The 21,716-nt window shown below is 38.2% G+C and overlaps 2 protein-coding genes across 2 annotated transcripts; both read left to right on the top strand.

Moving 5' to 3' along the window:
- Positions 14,253-15,881, top strand: LOC104779100 (cytochrome P450 71A14-like). Its single transcript, XM_010503494.1, has 4 exons — positions 14,253-14,660; positions 14,764-14,865; positions 15,010-15,228; positions 15,852-15,881. Exons 1-4 carry the CDS (start codon positions 14,253-14,255, stop codon positions 15,879-15,881), a joined length of 759 nt encoding a protein of 252 aa, XP_010501796.1.
- LOC104777473 lies at positions 15,441-17,586 on the top strand. Its single transcript, XM_010501736.2, has 2 exons — positions 15,441-15,540; positions 15,852-17,586. The coding sequence occupies exon 2, from the start codon at positions 15,968-15,970 to the stop codon at positions 17,129-17,131; it is 1,164 nt and encodes a 387-aa protein (XP_010500038.1). The 5' UTR covers positions 15,441-15,540; positions 15,852-15,967; the 3' UTR covers positions 17,132-17,586.

Here is a 21,716-nt window from a genome sequence, read left to right as displayed (position 1 = left end):
TCCCCCAATCAAAACGAGAGCTCGCCTATTGGTTTAAGTCATTTATCAAAGGGGATTGGCGCAGAGCAAACGAAGTGCAAGTGGTGAATCAAGAAGAGCCACGTATCACGCATGCAAAAGGAGAGAGAAATCTACTATTGCACTATAAATATGAGTTTTATCGCTCATTTGCGACAAGGAGAGAAAAAGAGAGAGACGCTGCTAGGCTATCGTCGAAAAAGGCAGTTGCCGAGAGAGAAGGTGGAGGAGATGTCTGATCGCTGAGAGAATGTTCGAGCGGCTGTCGAGAGAAGTCATTTCCTGGTGGAAGAGAGATTGCTCCACTATCGAGAGATGGTGCTGCTATCGCACTGGCAGGCTATCGAGAAATCATGTCTGCTGCCGAGAATTATGATCAACGAAGGCATCAAGAAATTGCATCTAAGAGTAGCCGAGAGCTGCGATCGAGGAGGAGTCAAGATTTGGTCCGCGATCGACCAGAGTGCAATCACCAGAGCCAGTTTCTCCGAAGAAAGAAATGCAAGAGCTTTTCCTAGGGAGCACAGTGAGGCAAGAAGCTCTTGCATTTCTTTCTTTGGATTTTAAATTGTTTTTTTGCTTGTATGCCTCTCTCGTCTTAGTTTCTTTTTCCAATTTTTTTTTCTGAATTCTTCTTACTTTGTCTTCTTATTATTACATATATTTGTTACTGTAGTGATCATGAAGAGATCCCAGTGAATTTTAGTTGTTACTATGGTGGTCAATTCAAAAAGGTTGATGGAAAAATCTATTATGATGGTGGTAGTGTTCGAGTTTTTTGGAAGCAAAACCAAGTGAATTGTTTAGTGAGTTGATGAATCATCTTCCTGTGAGTTTATACGGACAGAGAGTTGGTATAAGCTGCCTTTTGAAGGACAAGAGGAACGAAAACAGATATACAATGGTGATGAAAATTTTAAGAAGATGTGTTTGGCTGCAGCGTGGGCCAGAGGTATCGATACATTTGTGGAGCTTGATATTAATGAAGCTGAGACTGGTGATGCTGATTTGGAAGCAAGAGATGACTTTGAACCATTTGAAGAAGAAGCAAGAGTGGAGAGAAATGTTGTCGGTTTTGCTATTGTAGATGATGAGTATGATGAGTATGCGACTGTTGTAGGATCTGATAGTGAAGATGAAGGTGGTTTGAAAGTGAGTTATGTCAGATACATCACAGGTAGTGGCGAGTTGAAGTTGAGACAATTATTTGACTGTTTAGAGGGATTCAAATCAGCTGTAAAGGACTATGTGTTGAAGTCAAGAAGGAATGTGAAGTATAAGAGATGGGATAAAAACAATTCAGAATTAAGATGTGCAAGTCGATGTCATAAGGACAAAGAAGGGACAGAAAGTGAAGGATAGAAAGATACAGAAGGCGAGAAGGAAACATAAAGAGAGAAGTAGTATAATGCATTTATAAAGGCAGTTAGAGGCGTGAATTTCTGGCCAAATTCTGGTGAGATTGAGATTTTGCAGCCACATACAGATTCAACGAAAGGTAGAAAGCCGATTCCAAAAAAAATCAAGGAGAGGCATGAGTCACCACAAAAGAAGAAAAAGAAAACCATAGAGACAAATTAGATTGCAGTTTCTAGAAAAAACAGGATCATGCATTGTGGAAAATGTGGTGAAGTTGGACATAACTCCAAGGAGTTGCAAAAATGTTGGAGGGGAAGAGAACAAAAGATGGATGTGAAATACCAAGTAAATCAACTCAAAACCAAGTCACTGACTAACATTTCAGGTTTGGGTTTGTGTATTGTATTTATTATTCTACAGTTTGTTGCAGGGTGTTGAGTCGGATTAAGGGTATGAAGGATCAAGGGTGTTTCAGTAGTATCAGTTCTGGTATATTTATTTATTTTTCATTGTGTACTTAACTTAATTCTCAAATTATTTTGTAATTTTGGATTGATTTTCTAATTATAATAGCATTTCAGAATCCATATTTATGTTATATTGTTTGATCAAACACAATTGATCAAACCGCAGTCGTTTAAATCGCTGATGTGTCATCCTAGTCAGCTAGTCATTAGTGGAACAATAACAGCGTCTACCAATTTGTGGGTTTTGGCCGGAGTGGATTTGTTCATGTTGGAAATTCAAAATATAGAATAGTTCATGTGGGTTTATTCACAGTACAAAGTTTGGTGTGTGAATTGACCAAAGCAACTTAATTTATGGGGGAATTGGCTGTTTTCCGCCCATAAAATATACTGATTGTTAAGAGTTTTGGTATAACAAATAAAATAACAACTTTAACACAGAACCAATTCATGGAAATTAAAATTGCATCAAAAACCATTTGTTGCAAGAAAAAAGAACATAAGTGTTAAGGTCATGCTCTCAAGCAACTTGATATGAAAAGTTCTACCATTATTTCATTTACCAGAATCTGGAAAAATTAAAAACACTACATATCATCAAGATTCCTTCTAGTCCTAAGCTCCAAAAATCTAATCTTATCTTCATCCCTAGGAAATGTTGTAAAACTCCACTGGTTTGCTTCATTAGCTAGAAGATGTTCAATTGCTGCTTGAGTTTGTGTCTAGGTTTGTGTTTGAGTCTGTTTCTCTATTCTTGGCACTGATATATCTTTGTCAACAGAATCAGCGTCATCATCATCATCTCCATCCATTGTAGAATTTAAACTAGTTTCTCCAGTTTTAGTGCTCCATCCTTCAGCTCCAGTTACTACTACAACACGAAATCTTAAAACACCATACATCTTTAGCCATCTTCTTTCTCAAAATGCTTGAGTTGTAAACTGAGAAATCATCAAAATCCAAACAAACAAGTGTTAAACAAGAAACTTTTTCACTTTCCTATTAGTTAAACAGAGGGAGTGAAGCCATAAAGCTACTAAATTCGTCTGTGTTGATGCAGACGACAAACAAAAGCGAAAACAACACATAAAATTATGAAACTTGATGGAAGGATTCACAACAAACATACAAGAGAATTTTTACTGCAAATAGAAACCATCAAAGTAACATAAACCCTCTAACTCAAAGAGAATTTTTAGTGCAAAAACCTATTTAACGAATATATTTTTCCAAACCCAAAAGCAAAAATCTGTAAAAGATTATCCCTCATGTAAGAAGAACACACTCTCTTCTCAGTAAAATGAAAGAGAGAGAGAGAGAGAAAGAAGAAACCTTGAGAGTTTTTGTGAAAGATAAGAGGAATTAGATCTTCTCCTTTCAATGGTGCTCTTGTAACTAGTATCTTCTCCTTTCAATAGTTCTTCTGTAAAAGCTAGAAACAATATAACCTTCAAGTATGGATTGATGTTAATGGTCTCAGTAGATAATTGGTGGTTGAACGGTGAAAGTGAACTAAATCATGCTAACCCAATGAATCTTAACCCTAAGCATGCTAACCCCACAATCAAAATCCCAAATTTAGTGGTTAAACAGTGAAAGAGCTTTGTCATGAAGAGAGACTAAGAAGAAGGAGCTTTTGAAGAAGAAGAGAGTTAGGGTTGGGTTTATTTGTGATTTCTTAAAAATAATAAGACCATGTCCATTGGGGGTTTCTCACTCAGATTCTCAGCAATATAAGAAACAAAAATAATAAAAAAGTTGAGAGATGAGAGAGAATCGATTCTCATATGAGAAATCATGAAAAACTTAGTGAGAGACTTATCTCACACATGGCACAATTCTATTGGTTTTGTTTTATTTTTTTTAATTTTTTCAATCTAAAACAAAAACTAAATTATATGAAATATATTAAAATAATATATATGAGAAACTTTTACTTGTTCTACCTATGTAGATGCTCTAAGGATATTTTGTCATTTAGCACATCTAACGCAACTTTTAACGCGGTTGATGCTGAATTTTATTACATCTAATTTTTTTGCCGCAAGACGCTGCGTCAACCAAATGAACAATGATAGTTGCATCTGCCGCAGCCGCATTTACTTGCGGCAACAAAACAAACATGACCAAATCGCCCTCTCTCTTCTCAAAGATGAATATTGTGTAGTGTTTAAAGAGAAGAGTGATTCCCCGGAGAGATAACTTTACTTATTAGTTTTAAGCCCTGTTTCAAAACTCGGGGGCCTAGCCGATTAATCGGGCCAATAATCGCTAGGCAATGCTCTACCGCCAGGTTTAATGTATAATCGGTTAACAAAATTGATTTACCGATTAAACCCCGAGTTATCCAATGATTTATTGTTTTAAAAATTGGGTTTTATTTGATTAAAAACATTTTGGGCCTCAAAGCCCACTTTTTGTGAGTAAAAATTGAACTGGGTTATTGTTTTAAAAGTTGGGTATAACGTTTTGGGTCTCAAAGCCCATTTTTTGTGAGTAAAAATTGATCTGAGAACGTTTCTTCTTCTTCTTTTCTGTACATCGGAAGCCGAGATACTAAAAACCCTAATCAACTTTCTTCCCTAATCTCAATTATCTCCAGAAATTTGTTCTTACTTGTCAAGCAACTCTCATCTTTCTGTTTGTGGATCTACTGTAATTTTCTTAAATCTCTAAATTGTTACTACATAATTTTACAATCTTGTAGCCGATTAGGATGTGTCTTTTGTCTACTAATGTTTTGAGTTTTTTACATGTTAGAATGTTTGATGTACAACTAAAACGTAATTCTTATGATGTGGGATGGGAATATGGAGTGTTGTATGATCCAAAAACTCAAATGCAAGTTGTGTGGAAAAGAAATGTCTGGTGGAGTTTATAGGATGAAAGAACATATTGCTCATCAAAGAAAAATGTTTCTGCTTACCCATTGTCAACGAAAGAGGATGAAGCTAAGTGTAAGAATGCACTTATAGAAGCAAAGAACATGAAAACGAAGAAGAGAGAACGTGAGAAAGTGCTTAGATCGGAGGTGAATATAAATAAACCACATTTGGATAGTGAACTGCAAGAAGAATTTGAAACTCAAACGGCTTCTCACTTCCAAGGTCCCTTGATAAGTTTGCGAGTTGCATCAACCCTAAGCTTCCTTAGCTGCACAAACACGACAACAGAATATCCATGATGCAATTTCTAAAGAAAAGACACATGTTGTTCGTCAATATTGTGCTAGGTGGGTGTAAGAGTCAAGTATCCCCTTTAGTGCTATTGATAATGAAGTAGTCTTCATTCCTTTTTGTGACTTTTGGATATATTTGTGTCTGTCAAGATCAAGACCATACCAATTTTTGTATATCATGTGATTGGTAACGTATTTTGTGTTTTTGGAATGTATTAATGTTTTGTTTTATAATTTTAAAACATATATTATTAAAAATATAAAAATATAATAAAATCTATCAAAAACTAGTTCCCGATTAATCCTTTTTTAATACCCGATTTCTTTGCTAGGCGTTAGGTCTACCCTCGCCGTCCGACCAGCGCCTAGCGATTTCTTAACTAGATGTTTTAAGTTTATTTTCTAATGTATCCATCTCAAATGAGGAAAATGTGAAGATTCCATTCACCTCTTTAAAGTCTACCATTATTTGTGGCCAAAGTCACTGAGCTATTGTTTGATCATTTATTCATGCTTAGTTAGACCCTTTATACAATGTTTATATGTTTTATTTCATAATGAGTTAGTACTTTTGTTTCTTACTTATTTCTTTTATTATATTATTGCGCATCCAATAATTAATTTAATTCAAGGTAACAACTAAATAAAGAAAACACAAGAGTGAATTCAAAGTAGTTCAACGACTTTATTAGTCTTGTTCAAGACGAATTATATCGACAAATAAAGAAGTGATATGTTCCTTGAATCTTCCTTGGGGATTAGTGAATTCTTCGCCGGACCTGTAGGTGACGTCTACCATTTTTCCAGCATTGATTGCTCTTTGTAAGATATCATGCGACATTCTGCCTCTTGTCTTCAATAATTCCTCGTTCACCGACTTATCCAAGTCTCTAATCATTATATGGAATTCTGTATACGTCTCATCTTTAGTAACTCCATATTCCTTCATATAGTAGTTGACTGCATTCACAACAAATCCTCTGCTCATGTCATCCTGTTAACACCATAAGCATGACTCGTCCTGTTAATGTAATGTCTTTGCCGCTTACAAATTTTTTTATGCAGTTTTGATCAGTGTCGATTAAAGTGGTGTCAATCCACACCCTAACCAAAATTCCAGAAATTGGTTCGCGGGCGTTACAATTCTCCCCCACTAACAAAAGATTAGTCCTCGAATCTGAACACACCACCACTTATCCACAAAACTTCATCAAACCACCGCCGCAACGGTTTGTACCATCCAACCATCTGGTCTGCCGCAACCATGACACCACTGGTCCATACAATCCTGACCCCGCCGGGCAACAAAGTCCTACCCCCACTGGTCAATCCATACCATACTCTCCCAATCATCACCATTCAGGTCCCCCCGACCAGCATACACCTGACCCTCTCGGTCAACACACAGAGATCCCCAGATTGAACCCCCATCAACCCCGAGATCCGCTTTCGATCTCAACCGGACACCTGAGATTGAACCCCCATCAATCTCATAAATCCACATCCGGTTACCATGCTTATCCCCACGTCCTTGACTCTTTTGCCACCAATTCATCTGCTCTTAGGCCGCAACCTTCAAGCCATACCGATCAAACTCTCAGACCCCCCATCTTCGAGCCATACCGTCTCACCCTCGGGTCGTCACCCTCAAGATCTCGGTACCAGGAGAACCCCCATCTCCTCAGGAGAACCCCCATATCCTCTGCCACCCTCAGGACCGCAGTCCCTCGAGCTATCGGTATCTAAGGAACCCCCCATCTCCTCATGAGTTGTTCAGGACCCCCGTCCCAATATCAAATGGTCATAATGTCTATAAGCATTTCTCCAACCAGGACCACCCCCCGTGATCCGCGTAGAACATCTCAATGTTCTACCAACAACATACTCTCTCCCAGGATAACACCACTGCCATGGCCACCCAAAGGCCTCACTACAAACATCCAAAAAAAACGTTGGTATTCACACACACCCTTTCCAAAAATAGCTTTTTCTCTGGGCAATTATCCACAGCAAATCATCAATACGAGCGTAATAAAACAAACAAGTACCATACGTTCGCATATTCTGGTTCACCGCATCAAATGCTTTGCAAGCCGCACTTACCATAAATAGGTAATCTTTAACTATTCATAAAACTTCCTATTTTAGAACCCTCATATTCTCTTAACACCGTGACACCACCAATCAAAACAAAAATCCTTGAGAACTGATCATCTCAACTGTGACCACTCCTCAGGTCAACCTCTAAACATTCCCGCAACTTTGGCATTTCACATCCCCTTTCAAAAAATAGACAAGTCCCAACTATTCATAGACCTTTCCGTTTTTAGAAACTTTCTATTTATGGAAACATCCATTTATAGAATTTCCGACCTATTTCCTTTTCCACCTGACACACAAGTCCCAAAAGAAAAAATCCAAAACAAATCACATCTTAACTTCTTTGAAATCCATTTCCAACACATCCCCTTTCACAAATCACCGCTAACGGTATTCCCGATACCGGCGTGATCCACTACTTTTCAACAACTGGTCAATAGCCAACTGCACCTCCCGCACATAAGCTAAAAACACTACACAACTAACAACACAGAAAATAACTTACCATGGAATCTCATTGAAGGCTCGAAGAGGATGATACTAGGACTCCATACCATAAACAAATTGACTAACTACTCATAATCAATTTCCATTCATAACATCATATATCAAGCAACAGGAAAACAACCCGATCTTTTTTATATATATAATAATAAATACATTATATAATTAAGTCTCCCATACTACTTAATTAAACCAACCCAAACCACAACTCAACATTAAACCACCAACAATCATTATGCACAACGGAAACATACCAATAATATAGAAACAATACAACATCATTCCTCGCCATTCTATCCAACAACCTAACATGAACCTAACCAAGGTTCCAAAACATAACCATACATAACCAACATCACACAAACGAGACCCTAGATCATCCTCCTCCTCATCGCCTTGATTCCACGTTCACACTTTGCCTTTACCTGCACCGCAAACACAAATTGAGATGCATGAGTATTTAATAAACACTCAGTGAGGCAATCCTCCCATCTACCGGACTATACACACAAACAATTGAGATTCCAATGTTTAGCAAACAACAAACAAACTCAAGAAACCAGGAAATCACGAATCACACAAGTTGGTGTCGACCAACACCAGAAGGGGTGTCGATCGACATTGGTCCAAATATGATGTCGGTCGACACCAACATGGTGTCGATCGACACCGACTCCGCAGTCGCGTTCTGCGCAAAGCCGATCGTCGAATCTCTGTTTCCAATCATCTCCAATCCGCTCCGAACTCACCCAAAAGCTTCAGGAACCTATAACAACCATAACACAACCACCACAAGCAAGAACAACACCACGAAACACAGCAAATCAATCAAACAAAGGATTCTCAGGCTTAGATAAGTCATGGTCATGCACTTACCTCTTTTGCAGAAAGATTCTCACTCAACCACGACGAATCCAACACTTAGAAGTCTTCTCTTTCGTTCCTAGCACAAGATCTTCACTCCGCAGTAACAGATCTCTCAAGAACAGCCAAGGATCTCACAAATCTCTCTCAAAAACGTTTTCTCCTTCTTCTCTTTGTTTCTTTGTCAAAAACGGCTAAAAGGACGAAATAAGTTGAGTTCCCCTTTTAAACACGAGTTTAGGGCTTCCCCTAAACCAACCACGCAAACCCGACGATTAAAATCGAACCCATCAAACCGTCTGCAAACGGTGTCGACCGAAGTGGTGTCGACCGAAGTTTTGTCGATCGACACCCTAACCAAAATTCCAGAAATTGGTTCACGGGCGTTACACTCAGCATCATATTGCGTATTATAAGTAACATGGTCTTCAATTTTACGTTGAGATTTTATCAGGTTCTCTTGCAATGCTATAAACGATGAGGGGTCTCCTGGTTGCTTGCGCTTTCCATTGACAAGATCCTGAAGATGATCCTTGAGGCTTCCAACTCCATCAAGAGTACCTTGTAAATCTTTCTCGCTGGATTAGGAAAAGAAAAAGTCAAACTGTAAATAAAGAGCATGAAAAATTCGAAGACTCTTTAAATATGGATTGTGGAAAATGTTACTTTACCTGAAGAAAGATGGTTGTACAATCTTCTGTTGTGACTTATGAGCTTGTGAAGCAACATCTAAAATAGATGAAGGATATTTCACGAGCTCAGACATCTTAACTTGCAAGTTTTTCTTATAAGTTTTAGCGATCTTCTCAGCCTTCCGATCGGCATACATTCCATGTGGCTTTGTATGTGTCTTAATGAAAACCTCACCAACAGTCATCGGTCTCTCCAGTTCCTCTTCTTGGAGTAGTCGTTAATTTATAAATAAATGGTGACCTATAACCATCATTTGTAGTCAAAAATAAGTTGTTCTCTTGTAGTGTCTTCCCCATAGACAATAGTTTGAAAGAGTATCAAGCAAGAAACCCCTATACTCGATCATGTTCATCATTCAAAATATAAACAATAATTGTTATGCATTTAGTTGTATACCTGGCTTAGAGAACACCCTTTGCGAGAGCTGCCTAAATTTTAGATCCATAACCAAAAGAGAAAAATAAATGATCTAGGATTTCCAAGCTGTTTTGAGAAACATACATAGCCTCCCGAAGAAACTCCTTCGAAGATTACTCATGCATCAGCCACTGAACTTTCCATATAGATCCTCATGTCAATAAATCCTCTATCTCCTTTAACATCAACAAATCTGTCCAATCTTGACCAATTATCATACTAGAAAGATGTGACCTCATCACTACCCACTTCAACCTAAAAAAAAAAACGCTCTAGCCACTTGTCGATAACTTGAGAACTTGTTTTAAGATCAAAGAGTCTATACTCACTACAAAAAGGTGTTGTTTTAAATCATTTATTTTTTATATTTGCATCAGATTTAAGTGATGTAAATATAATTTGTATCACTTTAAAAAATGATTATTTATGGAAAACATATCACAGATACTGTATATTTATGATTTTTTAATAATTATTAATTTATGAAAATATTTATGATAGAATTATTAATTATTTTCTGTTAAATATTTTTGAATTGATGCAAATTCAAATAAAATTGTGTCACTTTTATTGAACTAATGTCAAACTATTCGAGTAGGACATCAATAATAATAATTGATGCTAAACACATAATTATGCATCATTTATGAATAATTCATTTAAATTGATATCATTTACTTTTGTGATTCTATTTAAAAGATGCAATCAACCATTTTTTTGTAGTGACTTGTGTTCTTTTTTGCTGACTAGAAGAATGCTTGCTTTAGTAAATATGTTTCGGCTCACTTAACCCATAGTGAATTACCGTGTGAAACAATTCTCCAAACTAGCTTCAAACAACTCACATTATTAGCTTCCTTCAAAGATAGCAACCTAACGCCACCCTCCTATTTTGGTCAAGAGACGTTTTTCTCTAATATTGTTTGTTTGTTTTGAGCACATTTTGTCTTTTTCTGGGATGCAATCTCTGGGAAGTCAAAATGCAGCCAACTTAGTTATGCTCCAAAGGACGAATCTTATCAAATTTAATATGCCTGCAAAAGATAGGAAACCAAAGGAACACTTTGTCAAAATCTATGTCGGATTCTTCTACATATCCCTTAGTCACACGATGCACCTTCCATCCGCATTTTCTTGGTTTTGAAAATCCACTTGAGACCAATAACTTTTGTCTCACTCGGCTTATCACTTAGTAACCATGTCTTGTTTTTGTTGATAGAATCAATATCTTCTTTACATTTTTGTCTCCATTTTCACGAACCCTCTGCTTCTTTATAACAACTTAGCTCATCATCCATCGAGCATAGAAGTCTCTCACATGCTAAAGAGGCTTGAAGGACATAATCATCAAGATAATGTGGTTGACTTACTTGATGAGATGACATTCTTAGCGGTTTCTCTACTCATTGATGATGTGCATCATTCTCATTAATGTAATTGTTATGAGGGTCTTCGTTCGTGTTGTTTTCATCTCCAAGTTTATGTTTACGATGCTAAAAAAAAAGAAGAATTTATTGCTTATGGTCTTATCATGATTTTGGTGTTGATCATTGCTGATTACCACAGGTCATTCTCTTGCATCTACAACTTCACCCCATCTCATGTGAAATATTCTGGGTCCCTTCTTGGTCCGTCTAGATTTTTATTCCAGATTCAACTTGTCTTCTCATCAAACATCAAGTCACAGCTCGCAACTATCTTTCGTGTTGTTAGGTTATTGAGTCTATAGGCCTTTGATATCTGCTCAATCCCAAGATGCACTAGTGATTTTGATCATTTAAGTTTCTTGAGGTTTGTAACTTCAACCTTCGAGTATGTAAACACCCAAAAACTCACGTCCAAGGCTCAATTTTTTTCTCGCAAGTATTCGTAAGGGGTCATCTTTTCAAGGGCGCTTGTTGGTACTGTATTGATTACATAAGTAAACTTAAATGATCAAAATCACCATATGTAGTTTGGTACCTTCATTTCCTTGAGAATAATCCTCGTCATCTCTAACAACATCCTATTCCTTCTCTCCACAACACTGTTTTGTTGCGGTGTTTAGGGTTCCCCGAGATTCCTATCTCACAAAAGTCTTGGAACTTCCTTGAAGTGAACTCGCCTCCATTATCACTTCTTAGAGTAATGATTTCTTTCCCAATATTCTTCTCTACTACACTTTTAAACACCTTGAATCTACCAAATGCTTCACTTTTTTCGTTTATCAATATTATTCACATGTATCTCAAAAAATCATCTATGAAAAGAAATATATAATTGTTATCATGACTGGTTGGCGTTGTTATAGAACCACACAGGTCTACGTGTTGGAGTTCTAGGGGTTTTCAAGATTGAAACATAGATGTCATTGTAAAAGATTGAGGAGTTTATTTCTCAATTAGACACGACTCACACAGTCTATTTTCTTCTCTGATTTCCGGCAAGCCATGAATAATCTCTTGTTGGGACATATCATTGAGTTTTTTTTTTGAAAATTATATTTCCTTACCTCACGTGCCACCTCCAAGTATCATATTCTATGTATAAGCATATCATTTTCTCCCAAACTTATCTTGTATAGTCGATTGGATGATCGTTTGACTTTTACCAAGAGTCTTCCACTTGGACCATAGAGTGTCTAGTAGTCTTGTCTCATCCTTACATCACACCCTTTTTACGTAGCTTATCTTCAAAATATTGCTCTTAAGTTCGGGAATGTATAGATATCAATATCAAGTTAGTTGTTCATCCATTTTTCTTTGAAAGAGGGTTCATCCTTTCCCTCCTATTTCAATAAAATATCCATCTCATAAATTTACCTTGCCCATTATGTTATCGCTGAGCTCCGAAAAATATATCTCTTTGCCAATCATGTGGTTGCTTGCCCATTATCAAAATACAAAATTTCCCTGTCCTCTTCATTGGTTTCGTAGTTCTTTGATATGACATTTTCTTTATTTAAAAACGCGACTTCATGCTTATAAAGGGTCAGGCCATGTGGAAGTGAAGATGTCGGGTTTGTCACAACGGTAGCAAATTACTTTTATAATATCTTTCATTTCTCTTGTTTGATTGTGATCCGTTTGACTTATTGTATGTTCTTGTGAGTTGAATCTTTCTCTGCCTCAGTCCTCTGCCTCCATTTCCACGTCTTCTCCCTCGTGATGTCGTAAAGATTTGTGTTCTGAATTTGCAAATAGTAGCTTGCCTTGTGCTTCTTCGTGATTCTCCTCATCAAGAATTCATTATTTAGGCCTTGAGTATTCTATAATATCTAGAGATGTCAAACGGGTATGCCCGCAACCGAAAGGAATGACCACGATGGTCCCGTTTTCCAGTTGAGAACTTTCTCGAGAGCTATGATAACTTTTTCATGAGTTTTGGGTTCCTCAATCGTTTCTCCAACAGAGGCCGACTTCGACGCTAGCTCCGATAACTTTCCCACAAAGCTATATATTGTATATGTGTCTTTCATCTTGATACTTTCAAACACTGACATTAGGGTTTGAAGTCTTGCTTCTTTGACACGATCCCCACCTAGGTAACTTGTTTTGATTGCTTCACATATCCCTCTTGGAGAATCTTGTTCGCCTACTTCTAAGATAAGAGCCTTTGGGATAGATTGAAACTATATTCCTGTTGCGACATCGCATCATTCTTGTCAAATATAAGTGTTTGCCACACATTATGAATTTGCAACAAAAGTTTCATTTTCATGGCCCATACTTATATTTTAGCATGGGGCATTGGATTGAAAAAGGAATAATTTCCTGTGGGCGAGAAGGAGGGTTTATCCCCCATTAGGCCTACGAGTTCAAGTATATGGGTTGGGTCGGGTCGGTTCTTTCGGTTATTCGGGTATTCGGGTTTTCACAAAATCCACCAAACGTAACCGAACAAAGCTCTGTGATTGAGTTTCCTTGTTTCATCGATTCACTTCAAGCTCTGATACCAAATAAAATAAACTCAGCTTTTATATAAGAACTCTCTTATTATGTTTAGAAATATAGCTCAAAAATTAAAAACCAAAAGCTCTCTAACTCTCTCACTATTACAACTCAACAATGATATGTATATATAGTACTAGCAAATCTTTGCTAATCATATTTTTATTTAAAGAAGATAACTCTTGAATCTATTAATAAATATGCTAAGTCTATCTTATCCTAAATAATCTTGTTAGAGATCTCTTGGACTGCACAAGCAATGTTTAAACTTATCCAACATTAACTACTTGATGCGCCCACAATAGCCGATCCAGTTTTTTCTAAGCCTTGGTCGGACTTCTTTGTATGTGATCCTTCCCTTGTAAATACTATTCATAATCAAGCGTATTTAAAAATTAAAGCTCACTCTTCGTTATCTAGTCCACAAAATTATTCACTTCCCACAAGTTGTTGTTTGAAAGAGTGTTAGGTCGCAAGATTTCATGGAAACCTGCCAGTTTGAAGTCAATAAGTTTAATCGAGTCAATAAGATTCCAATTGTATTTTTCTATTGTTTCAATCTCAAATGTGGCTTTCAATTTTTTTGTCAGCTGCTTTGACTGTTTTGTTTCTGATGAATAATAAAAATTTCATGAATTGCAGAGTATGTGCATTCTAAATCTCCTAAGCAGCAAAATGGTAAGGTCCTTTGAGAAAGTACGAGAAGAAGAGATAAACATTATAATGGGGAAGCTGAAGAAAGCCAGTTCTTCTTCTTCATCTGTAAATCTAAGTGAAATCCTTATGACCCTTGCAAATGATATCATATGTAGAGTTTCCTTGGGAAGAAAATATAGTGTTGAGGAAAGTGGAATCGATGTGAAGAGCACAATGAAGGAAATTATGGAGCTCCTGGGCACTTTTCCTCTGGGGGAATACATTCCAAGTTTGGCATGTATTGATAGGTTCCGTGGTGTGGGTGATAAAATGGACGAAGTAAATAACAAGTTCAATGGTTTTGTTGAAAGAGTGGTACAAGAGCATATAGATGCAGATAAAGGGAGATCAGATTTCGTGGATATATTGCTATCGATTCAAAGAGATAAATCATTACCGGACTTCGACAGAAAAAACTTGAAACTAATCCTATGGGTAAGACAAGTCATAAAACTCCCTTTTTTTAGGAAGAAAAAGAAGTAAACATTCAAAATCCTATAACATCTTTACGGTCATGTGCTTTTTTTTTCATTACCAGGAAATGTTTATAGCAGGAACCACAACAACTTCCTCAACCCTAGAATGGAGAATGACAATGCTTATCAAATATCCAGAGTGTATGAGGAAACTCCAAGAAGAGGTTCGTCTAGTTTCACCACATAATTTATATGTAACGGAAGGAGAAGTTGAGAAGATGAAATACTTAAAAGTATTTATATGTAACGGAAGGAGAAGTTGAGACATTGATACATGGGGGATGGATGCAGAAGTATTTAACCCACAGAGACATTTTGATTCTCCTTTGGATTTCAAAGGTCAACATTTTATGTACATTCCATTCGGATCGGGACGAAGAATGTGCCCAGGAGTAGGATTCGGGGTGGCATTGGTTGAGGTGACACTAGCTAACCTTGTGAAACGTTACAACTGGAGAGTCCAAAGTCAACCCTCTGGGGATGAATATGATCTAGCTGAAGCAGCCAGTTTCGAACTTTCGTCGCAAGTTCCCTCTTATTGCCTTTCCATCTTCTGCTTAATATGTTGTACTTTTGCTACTCGAACACGTCTCAATAGCTTTGTGTGTGTTATTTCATATGTTTCAAATTGACTTGGATTTAATTACTTGAAACCTCATTAAAATTTTGTTTGTTCATTTATGTAGAACTTGTGTCATCCTCTCTCTCTCTTTTTCTTGTCTTCCTCTTTTGTCAAAAAGAAACAATTTCTCTCCATAATTCTCCACCACAAACTTTGTGGATATCATCACGCTGGTTCCAAGTTCCACTTACACGTCCTGAACTCATTTCATCTTGAGGTACGATCTACAAGTATTAGTAAAGGATTTATGTCAATCTTCCATATCTTTAGATTTGATATTATACGTTCCTATCTCTTTAGGGAACTCCCACATGTATAAATACTTTGGTCCTATGTTTGGAATATGCAAGAGATTACATTCTATTTCTACTTCTCCATCTACGTTTTTTTTTTTAATTCTTCTTCTCCTCATTCTACACCATGTCTGCTACTCCCCCAACACAACTCGTGGTTTCCACACCACCTTCTCCGTATCAACTTAATACTTCTGATAATCTTGGAGCTCTTATATCCACTGTTATCTTACAGGAAGATAACTATCCAGAATGGGCCATTTAATTGCAGAATTCTCTTCAGACGAAATGGAAACTAGGATTCATTGATGGATCCATCACTAAACAAACTACTGTACCCAATTTGAGTTTATGGCGAGCAGAAAATTCCATGATCCTTGGCTGGATCTGACCTCTATTGACCCCAAGCTTCGTTCCACGATGTATTTCATTGCCAAAGCTTCAACATTGTGGGAAATCCACCGCTCGCGTTTCTCTGTGGAAAACGGTGTCCGTCGTCAAGTCCTGAAAGATGAGATTGCTGACTGTAAACAGAACGGTCAATCGGTGTTAGAATATTATGGTCGACTCTCCAAACTCTGGGAGGAACTGCAAAATTATAAAACTGGTCGTGTATGCACATGTGATGCTGCTCAAGATATCACTAAAGAACGTGAGGATGATCATGTGCATCAGTACTTATTCGGTTTGGACCTTCCGCGTATTACCAACATCCGTTCCACCATCACCGGTGAAGATCCCCTGCCTTTGCTTACCCAGGTTTATTCTCGAGTTGTTCGTGAAGAGCAGAATCTTAATGTTGCAAGGTCCATGGAGGTAACCAAAACAGATGCTATTGGATTCATGGTCAAAACAGAGCCCTCTTCACAAGTTGCTGCTGTTTCTGGACAACGATTTCGCGATCGTTACACACTCTCTTGCACTCACGGTCGCCGCCAAGGACACGAGGTTTCCGAATGTTTTCTTCTTCATGGATTTCCCGATTGGTCTTACGAGCAGAAGGGAGGAAATCGTCCTGACAACAGGGATACTATGACTCGCTCAGTTCAACGGGGTGGTCGTTCGTCACAGGGCACTGGTCGTGGACGTGGCCACGCTAATAATGTTTGTGTAACATCCCCTGACCTTGGGAACAATCAGATCACCCAACTCATCAACCTCCTCGAATCTCAACGCTCCAACACAACCTCCAAAAAGTTGTCGGGTAAAACACGTCTAACTAATGTTATATTGGATACTGGTGCACCACACCATACGACCGAAGATTACTCGATTCTAGCTGATGATGTGGATATAATACCTTTCCATGTGACCAAATCGGATGGTCAGGCTTCACGGGCTACTAAGCGAGGCTCTCTTCCTTTGAGCTCTGCTTATTTACTCACTGATGTGTGTTTTGGTCCATATTTTAATTGCAGATTAATCTCTGTTTATAAACTCTTGAAACAAACTGGTTCTATAGGGATATTACGGATACTCTATCTTTCTTGCAAGAACGTTTTTCAAGGACTTTGACTGGAGTAGGTGAAGAACGTGAGGGAATGTACTAATTTACTGGAGTGTTAGCTGCTCGTTCTCATAAGGTTTCGGCGAATACTTCTTCGGAAGCTTTGTGGCACCGTAGGCTTGGTCACCCTTCTCCTACTTTTTGTCTTCTTTACCCGATTGTGTCTTTCCTAGCGGTTTTGGAGATCTTAAAAGTTGAACAAACACAAGAAGTTTTTCCTGATAGCCTTAGTAAAGCATTAGATTGATTTTATTTGGTTCATTGTGATGTATGGGGTCCTTATCGCACCCCGTCTACGAGTGGTGCCGTTTATTTTCTTACAATCGTTGATGATCACTCTCGTGCCGTTTGGACGTATCTTATGTCCGCCAAATCCAAAGTACCTATTCTGATCTGTAATTTTTGTGCAATGACGAGACGACAATTTGGCAAAGTGGTCAAATCATTTCGCAAAGACAACGGTACCGAGTTCATATGCCTTTCGTCTTATTTTCGAGAACATGGAATTCTCCATCAAACTTCATGTGTTGATACACCTCAACAGAACGGCCGTGTTGAACGCAAACACCGGCACATCCTCAATGTCGTGCGGGCTTGTCTTTTCCAGAGTCACATGCCTGTCAAATTTTGGGGAGAGAGTATTCTCACTGCTACTCATTTGATCAACCGAACTCCTACATCGGTTTTTAATGGCAAGTCTCCATATGTGGTCTTCTTTGGACAACGACAGTCGTATAATATTTTGCGTACATTTGGATGTCTTTGTTACGCTCACACCCGTTCTCGTGACAAGGATAAATTTGGCCCTCTCAGTCGTAAGTGTATATTTGTCGGTGACCCCTATGGCAAGAAAGCTTGGCGCCTTTATGATCTTGAAACCGAAAAAGTTTTATGAGTCGAGATGTTCGCTTTCAAGAGGATGTGTTTCCGTTCTCTAAAACCTCGACCCTGCTCTCTACTCCTTATGTTCATCCAACCAACATTGTTGAGGAAGATTGGTATCTCCCGTTGCCTACATCATCGGTTGAGAATGTTGTTTCTACTCCTACGCGGTTATCTGAGGTTCCTCCTATGATTCCACCTTAGTTGCAGCCCGATGTGGTTACTCCTTTGGAGGAACACACATCTCCTACTTCTCCTCCGATTGTACCTCCACTTTTTGATGATCCTCCTCCATCTCCTGGTTTACCTGAACTATTAGGCAAAGGTCATCTTAAAAAGAGCCCATCGTACACTCCTCTTCTCACGCTCTCGCAGCTGATTTCTTTGAATCATCTTCCTCGTCAACAGTTTATGGTAAGATTCTCTATCCCATCTCAACATATTTGTTTGACGAGGGCTTCTCTAAAAATCATATTGCATTTATGGCAGCTATTCTAGATAGCACGGAACTGACCCATTTTAAAGACGGAGTTTTGATTAAAGAGTGGTGTGAAGCTATGTGCAAAGAAATTACTGCTCTTGAAGCAAATCACAAGTGGGACATTACCAATTTACCTCCAGGAAAGAAAGCTATTAATAGCAAATGGGTCTACAAGTTGAAGTTTAATTCTGACGGCACATTGGAACGGGATAAGGCTCGTTTAGTTGTCATGGGTAATCATCAAAAAGAGGGTGAGGATTACAAAGAGACGTTGCTCCCGTTACTAAAATGACCACTGTCCACTCTCTTTTAAGTGTTGTCGCTGCTAATAATTGGGAAGTTCACCAGATGGATGTTCATAATGCCTTTCTTAACGGTGATCTTGAAGAGGAGGTTTATATGCATCTACCTTCGGGGTTCAAATGTATGGATCGCAACAAATTTTGTCGCTTGTGCAAGTCTCTCTATGGTCTCAAACAGGCCCCACGCTGTTGGTTTTCTAAACTCGCCACCGCTCTCTGTAACATGGGTTTTACCCAGAGTTATCAAGACTACTCGTTGTTTACTCTAAAACGTGGTGATATCATTATTCATGTTCTCGTCTATGTTGATGATTTTGTGGTTGCAGGCAATGATCTTGCTGAGATCAATCAATTCAAGGTTCGACTCAATGAATGCTTCCATATGAAAGATCTTGGTCGGTTAAAATAATTCTTGGGGATTGAAGTATCTGAGGGTAACGAAGGTTTCTGTCTCTCTCAGACAAAGTACGTTCTGGATATTATTACTGAAGCTGGTCTTCTTGGTTTGAAACCATCGCCGGTTCCAATTGAACTTAATCATAAACTTGCTTCCGCTAAAGGTCCTCTGTTTCATGATCCTCAACAGTATCATCGCTTAGTGAGCCGATTAATATACTTGACCATTACCAGACCGGATTTGAGTTATGCGGTCCACATATTGTCTCAATTCATGAAGGCTCCTCTCGATATTCATTGGGAAGCAGCTATATGTTTGGTTTGTTATCTCAAAGGCTCTCCAGCACAGGGTATTTTTCTCTGATCTAATAGTGAACTTCTTGTTTCTGTGTACTGCGACTATGATTACAATGTATGTCCTTTGACTAGTCTTTCCCTTTCCGCTTATGTTGTTTACTTGGGTGATTCTCCCATTTCTTGGAAGACAAAGAAACAGAAGACTGTCTCTTCTTCTTCTGTCTAAGCAGAGTATCGTGCCATGGCGTATATGCTGAAGGAACTTAAGTGGCTGAAGGCGCTACTCCAAGATTTAGGTGTGGAACACCCCTCTTCCATCGCTCTGCATTGCAGGACCAGATTGATGATCTTCTCACCAAGGCGTTACCTGGACCGACATTTCAAAAGCTTTTGTCCACATTAGGTGTTACTGATTATGTACCACCAACGTGAGGGGGGTATTAGTATAGGATATATGTCAATCTTCCATATCTTTAGGTTTGATATTGTCCGTTCCTATCTCTTTAGGGAACTCCCACATGTATAAATACTTTGGTCATATGTTTGGAATACACAAGATATTACATTCTATTTCACAATATTTCAACAAGCTTTAATATATTGTGTTTTTGTTGAGTTTTACGACTTGTTTTTGCATAGTTTTGTTGCATAATCTTGTCATTCTAGGTTGTTTTAGGAGAATTTGCATATAGTGTGTTATCTCTCAAGTTCTTGGAATAAACTCATCATATTTAGAGCATTTAGACTTGTTTTGGTGAAAAGAAGCAAAGAGGGGTGAAGTTGGGGAAGTGACAAGAACAGGAACCACACATGGCCACGGCAATTGGTCAAACCATGGCCGATTGACATGATCGGTTTCACCAATCGGTCAAGTGATGACCGATGCTACTCCACGTTGTCAACAACAGGAAGCACACGCGGTCAGGACAATCGGCCAAGTGATGGCCGATTAAAGCAATCGGGCACGACCATCGGCCAAGGGCTGGCCGATTGAGCTCGATTAGATGGAGAACAGGAGATCCAGTCGGCCAACCCAATCGGCCAAGTGATGGCCGATGGAGCCTTGCGACCTCACCAATCGGCCAAGACCACCCCATAGCCTCCTAAGTTCACACTTATTTTAGTTTTGACCCGGGTTTGAGCCGGTCTACTTTGGGTTGACCCGGGTTCCCTTCTATTTTCCTATAAATACATTAACCCTATTTAGGGGAGACTTATCTTTTGTTTAGCAGCTTTTTAGGGTTCTTAAGCTTTCTTCTTTATTTTCTCCTAATCTATAATCTCTTAATATCAATTTCTTCTTTATTTTCTCCTAATCTATAATCTCTTATTATGATTTCACAAAGACTAAACTCTTTCCTTTGTGTGATCATGATGATGAGTGAGTGGATCTATAGAACTTTGGGCTAGGTAGATTAGAGAGATAGATGGTTGATGTCTAGGGCTTTATTTATGTGTTTCCTATCTTGTTTAGGGTTAATATTGCTAGATAGCCTTGATCAAGCTTAAATCTAGACATTAGGATTTCCATGCCCACAAGGTGTTTGATGAAATTCCTGAACCAAACTATTCAAGAGCTTTGCATTCCTAGCCGATGGAAATTGATGATTAGGGTGCTTAGTGGTATTTTGACTTGTTTTTAATACATGCTTATCTTGTGATTGACTTTGGAAATTGCTGATTATCACTTGATTAGCAGAGGAATATCTATCATGGAAATGGATTAATTTGCATAAGTGTTCTTAGCCATAGGATTGTTTTTGATTGTTGCTTAGACATCTAGGTTTGATTAGCTATCTCCCAAGTCAGTTACCTTGCCCAAGGTTCATTTGTTTAATCTTGATTTAAAGTCTGTTCTTAGTTGTGTCCTTGTTTGCTTTGAGTTTGTATTGCTTTGAGTTGTCTAGTTTTCTTTCTTTGAATCAGTTTGTTACAAAAGAACCTATTCATGTTTAAGATTAGATTATGCATTTTTGTGTATTCTTAGTGAGTTGATTAATGAAGATTGTGGATTGATAATTTAATTGAAGTAAAAGTACTACATCAATTTGGCGCCGTTGCGCATTTGCATTACATTTGACCGTTAGGATTTCAACTTTGCTTGAGCCTATTCATTTACTTTTCTTTGTTACTTGCTTGGTTTGCTTTAGTGTTTTGAATTATCTTTTTCCAGGTGTATGAACTTGAGAAGTCAAGGCCAAGCAGACTTGATCGACCGTGTTGACGACATCTACC

This window comes from Camelina sativa, chromosome 3 (assembly GCF_000633955.1).
Source record: "Camelina sativa cultivar DH55 chromosome 3, Cs, whole genome shotgun sequence".
Lineage (NCBI taxonomy): Eukaryota > Viridiplantae > Streptophyta > Magnoliopsida > Brassicales > Brassicaceae > Camelina > Camelina sativa.
This window is presented reverse-complemented; position numbering and strand designations above follow the sequence as displayed.

Bases quoted from the DNA above. Each gene is read 5' to 3' on its own strand.
- LOC104779100 (XM_010503494.1), top strand. From the start codon at position 14,253: ATGGGGAAGCTGAAGAAAGCCAGTTCTTCTTCTTCATCTGTAAATCTA. The intron at 14,866-15,009 runs GTTCGTCTAGTT...TTTAACCCACAG, and splicing joins TGAGGAAACTCCAAGAAGAG to AGACATTTTGATTCTCCTTT. The intron at 15,229-15,851 runs GTTCCCTCTTAT...GTTATCTTACAG, and splicing joins GTTTCGAACTTTCGTCGCAA to GAAGATAACTATCCAGAATG.
- LOC104777473 (XM_010501736.2), top strand. From the start codon at position 15,968: ATGGCGAGCAGAAAATTCCATGATCCTTGGCTGGATCTGACCTCTATT.